Raw genomic sequence first — 20458 nt, 5'->3', positions numbered from 1 at the left:
AAGAAGCGCAAGCTGCTATGTCGAAAGATGGTGATGTCGTTCGGCAGGAAGGAGCGCAAGCTGCTATGTCGAAAGACGTCTGCGGAGAGCGCTAAAGGCTCAAGTCTTCTACGGACGAGAAGCCCGATATGAGCACCCACGACCCACAGGCTGCTGCAGTTCTCCGCAGAGCAGGCTTCGGGAGAACGTCTCTTCGTCTTGGGGAGGGGGTCTTGTTCGGGTATGGCGGGCTGCGGGGGTGGGTGTTTCGTGGTGGTGGAACGGGAGGCAGAGCAGCGGTTCTGGTGGCGCCGATACTGTGCACAATAAGGAGTATGCGAAGCTCAAACAGACCACAAGTTGTGGGAGCGTGCTGATGTGCAAGAGTCACCACGACATGTACGTGGTGTCGGAGGGCACGGGCTCGAAGGACTAAACATCTAACGGTTGCTAGTTAGCCCAACGACGAAACGCATTATACAAAAGCGGAGAAGCATGGCTATTCGACTACGCAACCGGAAAGAATGGGCTATACGACTGATTAACAAGGAATTGTTTGATGTGTCACGTCACAAGATCAACCTGCTTCATCAGTTTGGAGCGTCGACAACAGATTCTTCATCTGCCTATATGCTTGTCAAAGCGGCTGTCGAGCTCCGCAGTGAACACTACCAATGGGGTGTCTCCCACACCCCAGTATATCCACGACGGTTTATCTTGCACCGAAAGAACCATTCGTGACTTGCAACCCAGCAAGTGAAGCCGAGGTGGGCGGAGGTGTCGACGACGTATGAGGGCCTTCTTTGGAGGCGGTGCAGCGACTCAAGTACTCACTCGGGCAATCGGCTGAGCTCAAGCTCTATCTCAGCCGACATCCGAGTGTACCTTGTAATGGGTGACAGGAGAAGAAAGTACGACAGCATCGAGGCGGCGGATCACAGGTAAGGTATATTGTAAGTGATCGAAGAAGCGATTGCAGGGCAGAGTCGACAAGAAAGCAGTCGGGCACCCCGCTTCCTTTGAACACTAATGCAGATCAACACAGCTTAGATGAGGTGCAGGTCAATTGCATAGTGGCTGTCACATCACACGGAGCTCCAGCAAGAGCTGCAAGGGGGATTGGCGTAGCCTGCATCGGGATGAGGAGCCACAACGCCTCGTCGAACTTATCCTCTGATCAACGTTCCGTGTGTGTAGCGGCAGTTCATTCGAGGTTATCCCTGGATAGGTCAGTGCGTGCGTTTGTGATCTGCAGCCGGTTGTTGTGTCAAAGGTATGGCGGGCTGCTGCTTCCGCGTGATGTTGTTCGGTTGTCCAGTGCTGCTGCTGCTCAACACCACAATGCAATCGTCCGCACTGCATGTTGTATCACTGTCATTATGGACCTCTCGGCAAAGTGGACCAGCCAGGCTTCACACGGAGATTTCACAAAGACGATTCTCCATTCCTTTCGCCTAAGCCTGCTGCTCTTGATGTTCCAACGGCTACAAAAATGGCTACGATTGTCCGTGTCTGCATGAGGATCGCATCCACAGCTGCTGGGCCAAATCTACAGGCAGTAAGGTGAGCGCCATCGGATTGTCTCAGCGCATCTGTGGGATGACCAAATTCATGCGCAGATAACGCCATGATTCGTGCCGCAACGCAATCTTCAGCTTGTGCACGACACCGAGCAGCTGAGGCGGGCAGCGTCATTGAGATGATCGCCATTGCGGTGGTGGGATCTTCCGAACGTGAAAAAGAGTGCGAAATTTATCCGCTTCGTCTAGACCACCACTTTTGTACTCTATCTTGAACACTTCACTTACAACCCCCTTTTGCTATGCATCGGTAATATGGCGCCGCATTGTAATCGCCTCCACAGATGCCTCGTGCACGAGGCTGCAAGCCTCAATACACCGTGCATGATCCTAGCGGCTTCACCATCCCCACCCGCGATTCAGCCCCCACGAACTATAATAGACGTCATTGCAGCGAGTCAGCCACGTGCGCGCAATCTTCACGTTGTTGCAGCTCTCCCAACAACACGACCGACTGATTGACGGCCGAAGATCGGGAATCCGAGCTTTCCCTGATCTCAACCTCCTAACATGATCCGACGATCTCCATCCTAGCATGAGCTACCTTTTGCAACCGTGGACCGGGCCGGCGGCTTGCAAAATAGCCAACGAAACGAGCTAGGTGCGGTCCGATGCCATGGCGCACGCTTCACAAGGATGCCATTTCTTGGAGCCATGGGGCTGATTGGGGTCAGGAGAGGTCCGGTCCGGGAAGCCAGGCTGTTCGTCGAAGACCTTTCATTCTTGGGCTACCAAACAAATCCATTCCTCTCGCCAGTCATCCCTCAGAATATCAACACTGTAACGAATGAGAGAAACCACTGAACGAGCCATGTCAGGGAGGCACGATCATCCTCGAGCCCAATGAACCGATGGGCCTCTGTATCCATGTGAAGATTGAGGAGCTTTCTTCACGATTGCGAAACATTATCGTTGAGGCCTTTCAAGCGGACTACGAGACTCCACAAAAGATAGAATCCATCGCCGGCCAAAGATCGTTCACGGAACCAGATTGAAAAAGCTCTTGGTGTAGCCCACAAGGTTGCTTCGGCAGATATCGTGAATAAACATAATCGACAATCGATTGGCACGAAAAAGAATCGAAGGCCTAGCGCGATGGAAAGTCCTGCCATAGAGCATGAATCTTTTTGAGGAATCTACTATTCAAACTGCTGCTATATGCGATATTGACTACCCCCCACATGAAACATCGAGAGGTAAGTTCGATATCGAGGGAATCTTCTGAGCTGTGATATTCATGATCAACAAGAGGCCTCTGACAACGGCTAGTACATCTCAATGTACAGCCCTGATGGCACGGGATGACTCATCTTCAGACGAGGCTCCGTAAGCCACATAGACTCAGTCGATGTGGTTTATGATGGGCCGTCGCTCATACCTATATATGATGTGTGGGAAAGCTATGCGGAGATAGAGACGTACCCGAAGAAATCGAAGACCCGAGGAATGCCTTGCTTTACATACAAACGCTAACAAATCACGACGCTTACATATTTTGACATGTAAAACATCACGAGCGAGCAGAAATTGTTCACCATTTCACGGCTTCCCTGCTGCAGTCGAACTAGGATGATGATTCACAAACATCGCAGTCCAGTGTCCAAGAGGAAGTGTAGTAGACGCAATGATGGACGGCCTTTAAAGAGTGTTTTGGCAGCTTGGTATCACACCAACATCTGAACAAGTAGACTCACCAGTGTTGTAAAGAAGACGAAGCCAAAGGGATCACACGCCATGGTCCTGTCAATGTTCAAGCAGGCCAGCCCAGATGTTTGCGCTTAAAGCATGCCGCGAAAGACTGCTTCCGTCACCGAAATTGGGGTTGAGGTTTTTTACTATTTGCTCTGACCTCTAGTGCAGCAACATGTGTCTCTGCGTGGAGGGTTGCATATGAGTTGCATGGAGGTTGCAGGGAGGTGCATATTCCAAGGAAAGTTCTAAGGCTTTCTTTGGATGTCGAATTGTATGATGTAGTCCTCGAGGGCAACAATCAGACATCGTCAGATTGTTTGAGCTGTTAAGCTATCACTTTGGGCTATATAATTGGGCTTCACGTACGCTAGTGGCAATGATTTGGAGGAGTCCTGTGGTGCACTTCTGGTCTGTATTTGGGAATACTCGTTGCTTGAGAGCAGTAGCTGGAACATTGAGCCCCTGACTAGGACCTCTGAAGCGGTCAAGTTATAATGGACAATCGAAGTCGAGAAAGTGAATCGTCACACCGAGAAGCGTGGGTGCGGTGTGATGATTGGCGGTAAGCGCGTCCCCACTCCAGCCTCATGCACGCATCGACACGGCGAACTAGTTTTAGCTCAAATCGAACCTCAGCTTAGGAAAAGGAATTGACGTCCTTCGATTTGAGCTGTTGTTGGCCACTTCTCGAAAGATGGCAACTTCCAAGAAGGTGGCGAGCGCCTTCCCGGTTAACGCAAGTCTTATCAGCGAATGCGAAGCTGATGGTGCAGTGTGGCTGTGTCTGAAGTCAATGTAAGAGCCACATAGTAATGACCACTTGCAGCTTCTTTTTTCGGCGGTCGCCTCGAATCTCGAAGCTGAGTGCCGTGAGGAGCTGATTTGATGCCAGCTAATCATGATCCTAGGAGAATAATAGTGCGCTGCAAGAGAGTGTATTGGTGTAGCGGGTCTTCCGTGCCTGAATCTAACAAGCGGGGAACGATAGTCTGCGTATTCATAACGCTTGGCGTATGCAGATCGAAGTAGTGTATACTTGTCATACGTACGGGTCACCGGTCATTGGCGTTCTTGGATGGAGGCCTGAGAGAGTGTACGCAAGTGTGGCAAGCACTTACGAAGCGAAGCATGACTACACGCGTTTAATTGACAGGTGACATGCACTAGCGGCTACCGCCGCTCCTAACACCGAGAGAAACTAATCACATCTTGAATCATTGCTGTAAAGAAGAAGACCTGACTCCTACCTCTGCCCAGACGCCTAGCTTTGCAATACCGTATGTATAAGACAACCCAATCGGCCCGCAGTCGGCCGTACTGACAAACTTGAACATAGGAGATATGTAAAGGAACGAAGCGAAGCACAGAGAAGTTCCGATACCAGACAAGCGCGTCGCTTCACTGTTCTAAGTGCCAAGGTTGGAAGTTGTTCTTCCCGCTGATAGCCCTCAAGGGGTTCGGTACATCCTCCTTCCACGTCAATCTGTAACACAATCTCTAACGGATCGTACTACGATACCCCTTTCTTGTACTCTTACATATAGCCACCGCGTGTTGTAAGGAGAAGCTGTTCTTCTATCGCGCGCAATATGCGAGGGCAAAAGAACGCTGTTGAGCTAGGTGTAGGAGACCTCCGAGCTTCATGGCATCGTATCCGGGACAAGTAAGCATGTCGCGCTGCGGTAGGCAGACGTTCGATCATGATGAGTCGAGGTATGTGGTCGTGCGTTTTCGCTCAGATCCTCAAAGCGGTTCGGTCCCTAAACTGACTAGCCCTAGCGTTCTCCGCTAGAGCTTCGTCTTGGAGTCCTGAATGAAATACCATCTCTACACCACCATTACTAGACACAGCTTGCTCTTAGACCGCGATCGCAACGACCATGACGGCCTGCATACCCGCGTGTACCGTGCGGGCAGCTGTACGCCCTCGTAGATGATACTGCTCATCATGAGGGACGACTGCCTAAGCCTCGCTCCGGTAGCGGCCACAAGCCAAGGAGGCCGCGACACGTCTCGACCATCTCGAACGACGTACAAGAAAATCTCAAGATACCAACAATCAACGCCGAATATCCGATCATATCGATGCCACGACTAGTTTGAAAATATACAGTGGCAGGCGGGCCGTGTCTGCATCGCATTATCCTCTTCGAAAACGCAACACAATATAATCCCAAGATCGATAAGAGGGGTCGCAGCACGGACTTTGGCGCAAGTGCTATCTGGCATTGCACCTTCAAGACACTATTGCAGTTATCGGCCTTAAGGAGCATGCATTGGCCGTGACAGACGAATGCCATGCGTGTCGACAATTGTTTCGATCGATGCATCTAGTTTGATCGCCGAGGCCCACGACGTACAGCTGCCCTTGCCAGCTCCGGATGATGTTTCCGATAATGCTTGAGACGAGCATCTTGCCGTCTGAAGTTACGGGAGCAACTTTGCACTTCGCACATATAGCCAGCATGACCTTGGTGCAGGAGCCGCTTGTGACGAGCAATATTTCCTTGTCGATATATTCCATTGAACTCGGCGGCACAGTTTACCTCGTTACAATACAGAGTTGGGGGTATTGACGGGGATGTTGGGACTCTCGGTGAGGTAATACTCATCGGCGACGACGCATCTGAAGTAGGTGGCTCTGATGAAGGGATGGGAAGCAAGTCTTGTTCGTTTGCATATCTAGGATCTGTCAACAACATGCTTCGCCACAAGTCGGACCACACTCACCCGCTGACGTCTTCCATGGATGGAACCTGGTCTGCTGCATCGAGCGGCGTACCCTCGCGAATACGCACCTCGAACCTCATTCTGTGTGTGGAGCCCTGTAGTGGCAAAGGACTGCTCAATCCCTGGAAAGCATTCTGATCAGCGTTGTACGATTGTGCCACCTCATTCGTGTTGTCAGCTTGCCGGACGGTAGGCTGGCTGCTCAGCATCTGGTTGATCTCCGAAATGAGTGATGCTGAAGTAGGGTCCCTTAGGTCTCGAAGGGCCGAGCCGCCGCTTGCATTGCCGATAGGCCACGTTGGTGTACCCTCAGAGGAACCTCCTGTAGGATCTGCTTGTGGTCTCCCTAGACCAAGGAGCATCTGGGTGCCAGCTTCCAATCTTGTGTTGATGGGTGACCACGCTCCATCGATGGTGCTTATCGAGTTCATTGCTTGTTGTCCGGTGAAGCTGTTGGGGATGTCACCTGGCATGTTCGCCTGCAAGAACCCCTGAGCGTTAGAGGTTTGAACAGGACCATTGTCGCGTTGATGGAAATGGGCATCGGCATACGGCATGGTGCTGCGAGGCTGTTGTGAGAATGACGGGTCGTGGTACCCTCGATGGTGCTTTTGGAAGTGCACCTGCTCGTTCGGCACGATGGCTTGACATTCTCCAAGTCTAGATCCTTTATGGGGCTGTGTTTGCGCAGTCCAACTTGTGGGAGGGACGGAAGAGGCTTGCCCGCGCAAGTTGTTGAAAGAGTACGTTGCAGTTTCGCGCGAACGATCGTTGTGTGGGTGGCCGCCGGAGCTGATGTTGCTATTTAGCCACGCGAATTGAGGACATTCATCTACCGGTCGATACTGCGTTGCTAGATTTGTACCGCCCGGTGGTACTGCGTTGATATCCTCACCATACACAGGACCACATCGAGGATCGGGTACTTGCGAAGGAGCTGGAATGTATTCTTCCACGAGGAATGCCTCAAAGTCAACAAAAGCCGTAGCTTGGTCCGACTCTTGGTGGTTCTCAGTTCCATGCTGAGTATTGCCGCCGTTGTTTGTGCCTGGTTGAATGCCTTGCCAGTTTAGTGCATCGAAAGGGGGCATGCTGTCCCAGAGACCGCACATGCTCACAAAACTTCGACGTGTAGATGGGAAGAGTGATCAATCGGGGATCGACTCTTGTAGGGCGTGACGAGGAACGAGTTGCAAACCTCGCTGCTAGGAAGAGGGTGACTCTTACGCGGTGGTCGACAATGCTTTCTCCTTCGGCGCCCGGCAGAACAGATATTCGAGAATCGGTCAAGGTCGTTGCTGTTAAGAGAAGGCTATGTGGCTTTTCGAAAGTCCAGAATGAGAACGGTCGATGGATGGGAGAACGCGTTGATTATGCGAGGTCGATCGTGGCGTCCACCTTGGCGCTCGTTCGGCGTCACCCGTCGCCAGGCTTTCGTACGAAGAAAGGTTCGTAGGCCTACTTTTCTTAACAACACGAAGACGTGGTGAAAGAGTCGGGCTACGACAACTAAGAATGATCGCTGAAGCTGCTCGCTATCTGTGTTGATGTGGAGCAAGATGTGCTGTTTCCATCAGCCTGATAAGGAGGAAGCTCAGAAGTACACTTACCCACTTTCCTAGTTGACTGCTATTTTTGGGAGCGCATTTAACTGGAAACTCAGTCCCGCCTCATTCTTCTAGCATGGAGTACTTCTTCGGGCTTTGCTTCAATCTGTCGACGGCGATGGCCCTTCCAGAAGGTGCGGGGAAGGGAGACGCTACACTAGAGTCCAGAACACCATGTGGGAGCGAAGTGTTACGGGGGGTGGGGACTGTCATTCGCTATCGGCATCAGTTCCTACTCGATTGTAAACATGGCGGTGTGACGACGAGAGTCAAGTTTGGGTGAGCCGAAAAAGGAGGACTTTCTTATCACCAATCACGGCCCGGGGCACTGCTACGTTACGCTTCCCATCGAAGGACTCACCAAGGATGTTGTCGTCCAACTTACTGAGTCCGGCTGGTCATGTAACACAAGATGGATATCTCTAACATGTCGTTCATCTGCCAAAACAGATTGTTGGTGATCCAATGCGACATAATGACCATGTGGTTGCCTACTCTCATGTGGCACGCCGACACGGACCTGCACCAGACGGGCAGAGCCGTTCGTTCCGACAGTTGACAGGAACATCAAGCCGGCAGTGTAAGAGACGAACACGAGATATGAGAGGACGACTCCGTCGGGCAAGACAGACGTGACAGGCGCAGCGACGAGAAGATTAGGCCTGTCCAAGTGGCTACGCGGACGACTAAATACCTCTGCCACATCGGGTAGTGAACAGGAGCAGGTGCCGATGCAATCGAATCAATTGCACCTCCCAAGGAAGGTGAAGCATAAGGGCAGAGCCATGCTCAAGGTGTAGCGGCGTAGCTAACGCGAACACACCGGACAACGAACTGTAAGCGAAGGAAGACTGTTTTCACAGCCAAAGAGAGGATCCCATACGTTGACTGAATTGCCAAAAACATATGGGCGCGAATGCGCGCGACAAGGATCGAAAACTCTGTTTCGTACGGCTACGAGCTCTCTTTTAATGGTTATGTGAACCCTTAATTGTAACGGGGTCCGCCAAGTAAGGGCTTCCTGCTCCCATGCACATGGGAAAGTTGGAACTGGGCGATCAAAGCCACACACGTCTGTGAGGGTGTGATGCACGCAGCTACGGTGCCGATTGCTAGTTCTATCCCGCGTCATCTACTTTTGTACTCGGCATTTGCAGTGGACCTTTACACGCTATTGTGATGTTTCAAGCTAAGTACTAAACTAGCCATCTCATACCAAAGCGCTTCTGGCAATACAGCTGCGCTGGACGTGCGGCTATGGCAGAAACGGAGATGATGGCGTCAGCAGTTCCAAACACCTTTGAGTCGGCATGTACGAGTGTAATTTAAGTCCCCAGTAATGCACAAGCCTTAGGCTTTTGTACAAAGTAGATGTATGGAAAGTCATTCAGTTTATCCTAGCTGCATAGAAGAGTATCCACACTGGCACGAGCGTGATCCCGAGGAAGGATTGGGTTCCGACTTCATCTACCCTTGCCGCCTCCTCGCGCCTTGTTGTGCATCAGTGCATACAATGGCGCTTCCAGGAGCGCGCCTAGAGCATGCGATTCCGAGTGGCTACCGTTCGGCGTGTATTCTGTCCAAGTTAGTTATACGTAGCTGAGCGCGAGGCTGAAAATGCGCTTGCTTGTCTTACTCAAGCTGGCGAGCATAAGCGAGCGCGATCACCATCCGTCGATCACGTCAAGCGTCTGAGCCGACCCGTCACTGGCGTTGCTTGAGCAACAACAGCGTTAACCTTCCATCAATCATTTTGTTCTCGCTGCGATTGCAAGGCTTGGATGCAGGCGCCTCACAATAATCTCTCGCATGAACCCCACTCGTTGCTGCACCTTTGCCTATCTACGCGAATCATTCGTCAGCAGCGTGCAGCGTGCAGCACATTCTCCATTCCTTCACACTGATTAGATGTATTCACCGATAAGGATCGCGTTGCTTGCTTCCGTTCACCTCAGTCTCATGATTCCAAGCAGTTAGCGCCTGCCACCAACTTCAGCAACAACGTTCATGACTCGCAGGACCCCCTTTCATTACGCGATTCGACCTCCTCCTCGACATGGTTGCGCTAGGCACGGCCCGGACCCAGATGCACTTTGATGAACCGAGAATCGATCGGAGACGCAATTGAGTTTTGCCGTCAGAAGGTCTTTCCCAAACATCGAAACGGGTTTGACTAAGATTCCGGTTCTACGTTACCATTACCTCGATTACTGACAGCACAATGATTGGGACCGCGAATGTGATCATGATTGGATGACACGAAATCTCGAACACGGACGACTGGTGCTGCACCGACACTTGCTATGTCCCACTCAGCGTCCTCGCTGATAAACCGCTGGCAAATTTTTACTCAACGAAGCAACTAGTCTCCTACCTATGTCGATCTATCACCAACATGATCATTCTGAGTGGACATGATAGTGGATTCTAACGCTAACCTGCGCTTGGTATCTAGAACCCCTTCCTGTGTTTAACCTATCATTGGAAGCAAGATACAGGCTGTCGTACGTGAGATCACAATTTGATCTTCTGCTCAACTTATAGATCATACGTGTGTCTTTCTTTAAGTAAGAGCTAGTGGCACTCCGGTCGTGGATCCTTGTATTTTAAAGAGACGGGATTGACTTGGAACTTTCTAAGCAGACATTCGCTTTTTGTACGAAGGCTTGAGCAATGTCATCAAAGCTTGAGATTTTTCGGTATGTCAGGCAACATTGTGAATTAACGACGGCTGAACGAATCGTCTGCTAAGAGATACGGAGCTCGTAGACATGCATACACTGGGCGAGATGGCTGCAGTGCAAGTCTGCAAACCATAGCTACAACGCTCAAGAGGCAGACCATCACACTACGATTGAACTACCTCGGATCCCGACAATTTTGTTGGAAATGTTCAGTTAGGCTGAAGCGACGGTCTACCAACATGCTGGCTTTGGGTCTTGAAACCTTTAACGACTATGATAGCCTCAGCTTTCAATCATTGAGCTGGTCGACTACACGAACACTGAATATGATGAAATTCAGGAGACAAGCCGCGCATCAGTGCAGCAAACGGGATCAGATTGCGAGTCTGCATGAGCTATTAAGAGTGGGCAAACGAATCTCACTGTCGCCATTGTACCCAGTGGTCACTACGGAGCCTCGGGCAGCATCAGACTTGGGCACACCTTTTGTTCTGCGACAAGGTCACTGCATGCATACTTATCAGATCTGCATGCAGGAGTCACCATGCACCCAAAAGTGACTCGACTTTTCTCATCGGCTCGTCATATCGTTGCGATGTATGTGGCAGGAGTCATAGATATGTTGCAAATCAAGAGAGTCGACGTCCCGTCTATAGGCTGTCAGAAGCCACTTCACAGAAGTGACCAGGTTCCTGATAGGTTGCGGAAGCGGGACGTCCGCCACGTTGCGTGCAAAATTCAGCCTCGCGACCTCAAGACTGACAACGAGCCTCAGGCAATGGCCATGATACTGAAGTTTTTAAATTTACGCACATGTTTATATATGAGCTGCAGAGGCAATGAATCTTCTCGGAGTCCCCGACGCATTACGAAGCTGAATCACACAGCTCGCGTGTGCTCTTGTGGCTGTGCTGAAAACTCGCCTCGCATCGTCATCATCACTAGCAGTGGACGAACATGCATAACAGTCTTATCTGATCATCGCCAATAGTTTCTGATATTCCATTCAGCACTTACCAATCGATGTGACCGTTCGTGGTCCGGCAGACCATGCTCTGGGGTTACGCTGCCCAAGTGGGCTGTGCCACCTGTGCGGGTCGAGACCAGGATGAAAGTCCCAATCAACCAATTGTCATGAGGGTTGGGCAGAACCGAAAGGAAGCAGACGAGGCGACAAGCCCAGATCAGGGTACTGGACATGGTCTCTCTGTACACGCAGTGCTCTTTGGTGGCTTACTTGACTAGTATGTCAGTAGTTGCGTGCGGCTGTCCTCTTAGAAGGCAGAAAGGGCGGCGAGTATTGAACAGGAGGCTGATGATACGGATGCGGACCAGTAAGCATTACAAGATCGCATACGCTAACAGCAGGCGCCAGCGCCATAAAGACTAGTAAGCATTCGATACGCCGGCATATATAAAGCAGACCTTCCTCGAAGTCCTCCTATCCTCCAAGGCTGTTTGCAACCCTTCATATATAGGTGTACGACTTGGACTAGCCCTTGGAGCCTGGAAGGTTAGCGAACTTGTACCGAACAAAGGACAGAATCTCAACGACGCAACATACCGATGAATATCGACGCCTCGCCTCTTACAGACCTCATCGATCTTACATAGGACGTTACAATCATGCCAGCCTTTCACCTTAATACCCTCCAGGTAGCCCACGTTGTCAGCCAGGACTGGTGTTAATGTTTCGAAGCCTGAGGCAGTTCGCGTCGGAAGGAGCCAACGCTCGGATGACCGATCGAATATGCAAGAAGGTTGCATCTGAAGCGTTGCATATTGACCACTCTTTAGTGTTGCTCTCTCACTTCGACCTATACTCCTTGTCGTGTCGATCAGTGGCCGTCCGTCGGTTGTTGTCGATCGCCAAAGTGAAGCTGTCACCGCCAATCATCAAAAGCATCACAAGCACGATAAGGTTATCCCGCCGATTCTTTAATGACGAACATCGAGTGTTGGCATATGTCGTCGTCGTCGTCGACAGGTACACGTGGTTACGGAACATTGCTCGGGCCGTCGGTACCGTTCCAAGTTGTCGGACCTTCTCCGACAACATCCTCGTCACTTCACCCTTGTCGTCCTTCACATGAATGACGCAAAGGTTTCACCCTCATGCGAGAGAGTAGTGATGAGACGATGGCATAATCCGTACCGAAGTATCCTTGAGAGGCAGCAACAATTGATAGTGACCTCGGCTGGTGCGCCTAACATAAACCTTCCGAATCCATCGACTCGAAAGCTTCCGCCCTCCTCGAACAGAGGACTGACCGTCGCCGAGGAAAGCAAAGCAACGTATGGAATACCGAAACGCCGGACCCTACATAAGATATTCAAGATGTTACTTCGTAATGAAAGACATGACAGGAGGAACCATGGACATTACGTCGATACAAGTGTGGATGTGGTATTTCAAGAAGACATGGGGCAAGAGAGAACAGGGATACGAGCGCAAAGAGAGAAAGATCGCAACAATAAAGAAGCAAGAGAGAAAGAGCAAGGGGCACAGTAATGCAACCGACTGATCTAGCGGATGTCAATACAATGGCCGACAAGAACTTCAGACTATACAGGACATGCTAAAGGTGCTGCTTCGAAATGAAAAGATGCAAAGGGGATAAATGGGTATCATGCTGAGAGTGTGATAACAAAAGAAAGAAGAAGGGCAGAAAGAGATGCAGCCATGTATACGGAACGGACGGTTTACAACGAAATCCCCCAAAGAACGAAAGCAAAAACAACTATCTGGCAGCAATGAAGCTACTAGAAGTGTCCAGGGCGCTTGTGTCTGCGTCTGAAGCTGCATGCAGAGCGATTGGACGCTATTTCTCAGCGGATTTCCGGCCACCGCTGGTCTCATACGGGACATGGTCTTGGTGCAAAACATGTGCACTAGGCCAGGCTATTTGCTTGCAGAAGGCAAAAGCTCCCAGAGAAAGCTAGCGGCCTCTATGCTTCTTATCAAAGTGTTTCTTCAGTGCATCTTGCCTTTTGAAGATTCTATTGCAGCCGATCACTCCGCACGGGAATTCTCTTCGGTTGTGCACTAGTCGAATGTGGCGAGCAAGGTTACCGCGTCGGTATTGGCCTGTGAATAGGACGTGGCAGCCACCGATATGGCACATCAAAGACGCTCGCACGACGGAAGGAGTCATGCTGACTTCAGACGGAGTCGGTGAGGTTGGACTGTTAGCAAACAAAGTGCTGTCCGGTGCATACAGATGGTCGCTTGGTAACCTAAATGGAACATATCAGCTCATATTTCTACAGCTTTAGAGCTGTGCCTACCTGGTCATAGACGCAGGGCCCGAGCGACCATCGATGTGAAGATTGTCGAGGATAGGTCCAATATCCTCCTGAAGAGAAGGGTTTTCAAACCAGGGGTCTTGCGAAGGTCCAGAGACATGTGGTTGCAGAGAGTGGCGGCGTTCGAACGCATGCATACTTGCAGGTTGATGCATTACGAATGGCAAGGGATGATGTGCCGCGGCGTCAGGGTTCGTTGGGATCGCACCCGGATCCCAAGAGGTATCTGCCGTCGCCACGTATCCCATATCCGACATCCATGATTGATCGTAGCTGTGGCTTCCGGATGAGGTTACCCTTGTCGAAGGTATCTGCTGGCCTCTATTGAAGGTGCCCTCATCGTACGCTACATCCAGCCTGCTCTGCTCGGTCGACCAGGGCATGTTCAACTGCCGCCTCGTTTGCGCAAACGGTACATCCCCTAACTCTGTCGGCATGGGTGCAGGAACAGGGGAGAGTGGCATATTAGCCGTCATTTGGTCAAACAGTAAGAGTGAAGTATCGGACGATATGGACCTCGACACAGACCCTTGAGGCGGCTGAGATGTGTCGAGGTCACCATGAAGACCTGGCACATCGCCGATGTAGAAGGGGGTGTCGCTACCTGCATCCAGATTTGGGTTGTCAGGATACGCTGATGTTTCCTGTCGGACCCCAGCCTGAAGCTCGTCGTAGTCTTCGACACTTAGTGTCAGGAACCGAGGATTCACAAATCCATCCGAATTATTGGATTGACTCTGTGAATCGACACAATCGTGTCGGTGGGCGTAATAGTTGGGAACATTGCTCGGTTCGTTCGCAGTAACGTTGTTTGTCGCATAGGGTGGACCAGCTGTTGTATATGCATGGCCACCCATACCGAAGGTGATCGATGACACTTGGTTTGCGAAACCCTCGGCCTCAGTCTGTAAGAATGTACTGGAGGCGACCTGGACGTTTGAGTCGGAATACTGACAGTCTTGAACCCGTGGCATAGGTCGTACACCAACCTGATCACTTCCATTCACGCCGAATGGGGGTACGAATCGGTTGCGACCCATTGTCTGCGGGTGTTCAAACGAGCTGTTGCCTGTAGTTGTGGTCTCTGTGTCGTACACAGTATCGGGGTTGTGGATGCTGCCATCATAGTTATGGTATGCATCGTGGTGGGACCTTCGGCCTCGTCCATGCCGGCCCTCCATGCTGTGCTCTAGGTTTGCAGAGCCCAGAAAGTACAAGTCGTCCGTTTTCCCCAGGTTCCTTTCAGCTGCTCAGCCAAGGTGGTCGCGGTGTGATGACAAGCAAGACCGTGATCAGTCACTATCTCCGAAAGAGGTATGTTCCTGGTAGCGAAAGATGTAAGAGATGGTATGGAACTGAGATGCGTTGCGCTGCAAGAAGAATGTTTGCAACGGTGTCCACAAAGTAGGCTTGAGTGTTGGTGTGGTTAGTAACGGCGGTTGTGTTGGTCGTGGACGTCGTGAAGAAGGCGAGGGTCGAAAGCTGTCCGTACCTGGGTAGGCGAGGTAATGTCGATACCACACTCAAGACCGAAGGCAACCTGAAAGCTACTGTCGATTCAGAATCCCCAGCCTTACGCCACAGACTGATGGGCCTTTCTTTCGGTATGCGCAGGTACCAGCTTGCTGTTATGAGTCTGGCTCTGACACACCTGCAGACTGGTGACGGACAGCAATGGTCACACGCCGTTGTCGAGATACAAGGCGACGATAGAAGCGGGACGTTGGGCTTCACTCAAGACGGAGCTGCAGCCGGCGTCTGACAGAGGTTAGCTGTCTGCAACCACGACGTTAGAGTGGAGACGAGCGGGCTTACACGAGGCGGTCGGCTGCTTATCACAATGGCGATTTTGGCCGAGAATGTTTTCAGAAAGAGGATACGAAGATGAAGATGCTCTTGTGATGAATGTTGAACAGGGAGCGAGGTGTGTTGAATGCATTCTCATGTTAGAGGAGAGGACTCACGATACCCCACAAAGTCCTCCACTGTGGACCATTCAGATACCCTGGATTGGAGCCCAAGCCGCCAGCAAACCACATCTCGTACCGGAACATCATCACACCTCAGAAGATAAAGACGATCCACAAACCTATCACGAGCCACACCGACCGCTGGGCTGAGCTCACTGCTAGAGCTCATCCACGTGTAGCAGCTGGGCAACACAACACAGTTGCGCTATGAGCCCTTTGGTTTTATCCTCCACAACTTATGTTTCCGCGCCCGACGGTCATCGTATCATCAGCTAAGTCTTGCGCTAAGGCCGGGGGCCGGGAGCGATGCTTAGGGATTGTGATTCAAGGCAGCAAAGGGGAGGCTGTGTTTAGATCGTCTCCGAAGCTGCCGGTGCAGATCAGGGTAGGCTTCAGATCATGCACTACAAGAAACAAATCAAAAACACAATGACGTTAAGGTATGAAACGAAGAAAACGACCAACAGGGCCGCAGCAGCAGCACGCTTAAGGGCAGTCGAGGTACTCCACTCCTTCGATCGGCTAATCGCAGCATGCGGACTTTCGAGCAAGCGCATGAATCTTGGAGACGCCGCTTGTACTGCACGTCTTCCTACGTGCATGTGCGGTGGCAGACCGATGGGTCGAGTTACATTCGCGTGGAGCCGGCATAGTGGAGCCTGGGCATGCATACCATCTGCTTGTGGACGGCGATTCCGAAGGAGATCTCAGACAGGAAACTCCACCAATCTGTTGTCTCATGCTCTAGACCCACCTGTATCCCTACATGCATTACAGGTCTGAGGACCTCTCAGTGCAACGAGGTTGCTCTTCTCATACCCTTGCAGAGTCGCAGTTACAGGAAAGATTTGCAAGAGTCCGAATGGAGCAAGGGTCGCGCAGGCCTGCTGCATCGCAATTTGCATTTGCAAGGCGCAGGCACTATCCGGTCCTGCCATAACACGCTTGCGTAGTTGCTCCCGTTCCACAGCAGATAAATCGAACGAGTAGCGGTGTTGTGGGTTGGCGGCATACATTGCGCAGCCAATCAGTATTAGGCCGCCGGGACGAAAACACTCATCCGATATGCCTTTGGGCGACCGCCTGGCTTGATTTGGACATCGTAGACATGGGGCATCAATGCGGCAAGAACGAGTTGTGGGTGAAGTGTGGAGGTGTTCTAGAAGCCCTCGACGACGTACCCAGCCCGACAAACCTTCGTCAGTCAGCCACAGGAAGTCTCGACCTTTGTCGCACCCCGTGCTTCGCACGAATGCCGCAAGGCTTTATTTCTGGTCTTCCGGTTTGCGCGTGTGAGTTGATGAGAAGCGTGCGCCAATCACCTGCGCTCCTCTCATCCAGAGTTGCCACGACAATGTACGGATGATTTTTAACAACATCAAAAACCAGAGGTCTGAACCACAGCGAAGCGCGCACTTTATGGGTATTCCTCGGCTCCAACCGTAGCTAGACACCGCCTCAGGTGTGAAGTTTCAAGGATGTGGCATGCCGGGAATAATTCGAAATGAGATCGTGATTTCCAACGCCATCCTTCGGCCTTCCCTCTACGCTTCCACCACTGTTCAGTTAAGATGAATCCCTCATCGGCAACACAAGATTAGTTCCACACAAGAATAAATGACTGAGGAGACAAATGTAAGTGCCTCTTGCACTGTTCATTTGCTGACATGCAGCAGAGCCGCACTCGACCCCTAGAACATAGAAGCATGATCGCTGACTGGATATACACTTTGCAAGGGTATCTAAAATCAGCCAGTCAAACCCGGGAAGCAACGCTCCACGACCCACGTCCTCCGCACACTACATTATGACGAACAGCCTTCTCCAATTTTGGTAAGTTTGACGACGAGGCTTAGCAGGCTGAGCTGCGCCCAGTAAACGTCGGCCTCGTAACATATGACCAAAAGGAAATGATTATGTCCGACCGCAAGAGCCGCAAGTGTTCGATTTGCGTGCGCCTTTCGTAATGCCCTGGCCAAACCCTATCCTCTCACATATGCCAAAGCCAGCACACCCTCTCTCGTATAGACGCAGCAGAGCCGCAAACTTCGGTGGTACCGACTCCTCCAACATGCAGGTCACGCAGCACGAAGCCCAAACATGGAAGCCATAAGGTCATACGCGGTGCTGCCCTGTCTTCATATCCTATCGACTCCGCTTCCTATCTGCCGCTCGAAACACCGCCCTGCTTCAGCTGGCTAAGCCCCGGCATATGTTCGTATATATGAGTATGAACAGACTACCGAGCTCTTAGCCATTTTACATGCTCAATCAAGTTGCCGGGCACGCTGGAGCAGCCTGATCCACCATAGCCAGCGCCAAACCCCCTGTCTTTGTCCGAAAGGGCAACTGTAACGGAGCGGGGTCGATGTTGTAAGCCTCCTCGCGCCCCTTGATGCACAGGGCATCCGTGGAGGATTGAGCTTAATCACACTTCATGGCGAAGGCTGCTTATACGCAGCTTGCCCTTCCGGAAAGCACGGCACGAGGACTGAGGCTGTACTGCACAGTACACATCACCACCAGGTTGTGATATGGAATTGCTGCCTGGCGTTAGGCGAAGGGTGCAGACAGTGATCTTGCCCCACAGATTTATTTCGCAAATCGATGGCTTGTACGAACGGAAATCACGCAGCAATTCTGTGAACAGGTCGAATTAGACATTGTTGGAAATTGAGTTGTTTCGAAACTTGTTCATATGCCATTTGGGCTAGGTATCATAATATACAAGCAAACATAGAAATGGGAATTACGCCTTGAGCTCCAACCCAGCTTTCTGTTTTCTCCTCTTGTTCGGTCTCGCATCTTCTTGCCTGTGCTTCTTCCATTGATGCTTCCTTAAAGCGTCTGCACGGTTGTACGTCTTCATACAAATTCTGCACAAGTGGATCGCTCTGTCCATGAATGATTGGTGGATCTGCTGCACATGCCTCTTCAAGTTTCCTTTCGCAAACTTTCCTGTATAGCTCTTACCACAGTGCTGGCATGTGGCTGGTGGATATTGTGAGGGGTATGCAGTAATAGAAGTGTATGCTGGTGGCGCATAGTCGCTTCTGTGGCATATACGTGTGGTTGTGTCGTGACTGTCGATAGCAGGAAGGAGCTGCGATTCACTGTATAACGACTTCTCCTTCGCGGATGGGACACCGTAATTCGGTGGGTTGCACTGAGGTCCTGGGCTCAGGATCATGTCGGAAACTGTGGCTTGGTTTCGAACCTCTATGGGTTGATTATGATGACGGTATTGACGCGGGTCCACGTCAGCCATCCACGTGCTCTGATGAAGATTCGGCGTTGAATGTGTGTTCGACTCGTAATTCATAGGTTGGCACCGCTGAGGAAACGCCGATCGTAAGTACTCAGGCCCAGGCTCCGGCCAAGCACCAAACGGTGCGTGAGCTGATGATGGATGTGCCGAGAGAGGAGTCGCGACGTTGAAGGAACCTGCAGAACTCGGCGTCATGGGTGATTCAAAGTTGCGCTGTGTGTGATAATGCCGAGAGCTGGGGCGATCGTACCACGGCAACGTACTGGTTACTTCGCATGGCGATATTGTAGGTGTAGCCGGCTGCAGATTCCAATATGGCTGTATCCCGTTGTTGAAGTGACCCACTGGTGTGTTTGGTGATATAGACGATGCCGAATTTGGAGATTGATCGGCGATCATAGCAGGTAAAGAATGCATCGATCCCGGAACCGCGAGACGGGGAAGATGTTTGGGAGTCGCAACTTGTAAAGGACCGCGGAACATGGCGAGCTCATCCATACAAGTCGGTTTGCAGTAGCTCTGGTGAAAATTGGTCGAATTTCCATCGCACGCAGAGTTCATTGTGTGTGAATAACTGCAGATGTCGTACAATTGTGGTTGTTCCAGCTCGAAAGTACCTTGGTTGGCAAATGGTGCAGGCATCTCTTGAACGGTAGCTGAGCCTTCGATTGGTGTTCCTCCAGCAGGTAGTTCTGATGCGTCTTCGCTGTGACGATATTCGTATGCGTTCGGGAAAGGTTCCGGATGCGCTCGAGTGAAGTGGAGGAAGAAGCGACCTAAACGCTGGCGAATGCTTTTGTGACGTGAAAGAGCTGGAGAAGGTCCAGCGTCAATCCTCTGTTCAGAAACAAAAGGTTCCGTATCTAATGGAGTTGCAGATATTTTGCTATCGGATGGTCGAGTGATTGACTGTGTTTTGGAAGTGTGCGAAACGAATGTGGGTTCACGATGTTGTGTTGAACATTCGACCGTATGATGCTTGGTCGATGTGAGTCTGCATATGTCAGTCACCATTATTGCTGCGAGGGAGTACTTGAAAAGGTGCACGAACTCACTCAATGGTCCAGCGATTGTGTGATTGAATCAAGAGTCGCATGTTGCCACTTGCTGGGAATTTGTCTGAAGATATCTCCTTTCAGGAAAGCGACATTGAGGGACTTTTTATCGTCGCAACCCACGATAACACAAAACGCGCGTCTCAAAGGGGTCCGCTTTGCGTGTACTTGAGGAACTTGTGGGACACACTGCATTCCTGCAATGTGAAATTGCTGGGCAGCGACCTCGAGGGCGCTATGGAGTGATAGGATGTGGTGGGTGACGTCCGGGAAGGTGCAATCGTTGTTCGGACTGCATGAGCAGTGCTCGCGAAAAGAAGGCAAACGATGAGAACGTACGCCGATTGGTCTCGTGCTCTCTCGAGTCACTGCAGGACCCATCGATAGTTTGACTTGTTCCTCGTGGTTGCCTTCTTCGACACCCTCGAACTCAGTGCTTGGCGTCGCTCACCCCAGCGGTGTAGGATTATTGGTGGGTACTCTCCATGGTCATTTCTGACCCAGGCATGGTTGATTTCTGATCTTGTTAGCACCCTCGAAGGGCTACGGGCGAAGAGGTAAGGCATACTTTAGCTAGGTAAGCATCA

The 20458-nt window shown here is 51.3% G+C and overlaps 4 protein-coding genes across 4 annotated transcripts; 1 reads left to right on the top strand and 3 right to left on the bottom strand.

Moving 5' to 3' along the window:
• The first annotated feature begins 512 nt into the window (after window positions 1-512).
• On the top strand, window positions 513-1657 carry BU25DRAFT_144424 (uncharacterized protein). The gene is made up of 2 exons (XM_033700600.1): window positions 513-920; window positions 1025-1657. Exons 1-2 carry the CDS (start codon window positions 871-873, stop codon window positions 1497-1499), a joined length of 525 nt encoding a protein of 174 aa, XP_033566413.1. The 5' UTR covers window positions 513-870; the 3' UTR covers window positions 1500-1657.
• Window positions 1658-5039: 3382 nt separating this feature from the next.
• BU25DRAFT_417948 (uncharacterized protein) lies at window positions 5040-7093 on the bottom strand (the record flags this gene model as incomplete). The annotated part of the gene is made up of 4 exons (XM_033707840.1): window positions 5040-5078; window positions 5148-5345; window positions 5612-5933; window positions 5982-7093. 4 exons carry the CDS (start codon window positions 7091-7093, stop codon window positions 5040-5042), a joined length of 1671 nt encoding a protein of 556 aa, XP_033566412.1.
• A 5904-nt stretch (window positions 7094-12997) lies between these two features.
• On the bottom strand, window positions 12998-14941 carry BU25DRAFT_143924 (uncharacterized protein). Its single transcript, XM_033700596.1, has 2 exons — window positions 13561-14941; window positions 12998-13509 (listed from the first exon to the last, which is right to left on the bottom strand). Exons 1-2 carry the CDS (start codon window positions 14757-14759, stop codon window positions 13212-13214), a joined length of 1497 nt encoding a protein of 498 aa, XP_033566411.1. The 5' UTR covers window positions 14760-14941; the 3' UTR covers window positions 12998-13211.
• A 3182-nt stretch (window positions 14942-18123) lies between these two features.
• Window positions 18124-19980, bottom strand: BU25DRAFT_445323 (uncharacterized protein). The gene has a single exon (XM_033709434.1). The coding sequence runs from the start codon at window positions 19828-19830 to the stop codon at window positions 18298-18300; it is 1533 nt and encodes a 510-aa protein (XP_033566410.1). The 5' UTR covers window positions 19831-19980; the 3' UTR covers window positions 18124-18297.
• Window positions 19981-20458: the final 478 nt, after the last annotated feature.

This window comes from Macroventuria anomochaeta (genome assembly GCF_010093625.1).
Source record: "Macroventuria anomochaeta strain CBS 525.71 unplaced genomic scaffold BU25scaffold_3, whole genome shotgun sequence".
In the NCBI taxonomy this organism is placed as follows: Eukaryota; Fungi; Ascomycota; class Dothideomycetes; order Pleosporales; family Didymellaceae; genus Macroventuria; species Macroventuria anomochaeta.
Note: the sequence above shows the minus strand (reverse complement) of the source record. Positions and strands in the feature narration are given on the sequence as shown.

What these genes read in the sequence shown, in the direction of transcription:
- BU25DRAFT_144424 (XM_033700600.1), top strand. Translation starts at nt 871, where the DNA reads ATGGGTGACAGGAGAAGAAAGTACGACAGCATCGAGGCGGCGGATCAC. An exon ending in ATCGAGGCGGCGGATCACAG is followed by an intron (nt 921 to 1,024) that starts GTAAGGTATATT and finishes AGATCAACACAG; the next exon opens with CTTAGATGAGGTGCAGGTCA.
- BU25DRAFT_143924 (XM_033700596.1), bottom strand. Translation starts at nt 14,759, where the DNA reads ATGGAGGGCCGGCATGGACGAGGCCGAAGGTCCCACCACGATGCATAC. An exon ending in GGCCCTGCGTCTATGACCAG is followed by an intron (nt 13,510 to 13,560) that starts GTAGGCACAGCT and finishes TGTTCCATTTAG; the next exon opens with GTTACCAAGCGACCATCTGT.
- BU25DRAFT_445323 (XM_033709434.1), bottom strand. Translation starts at nt 19,830, where the DNA reads ATGGTGACTGACATATGCAGACTCACATCGACCAAGCATCATACGGTC.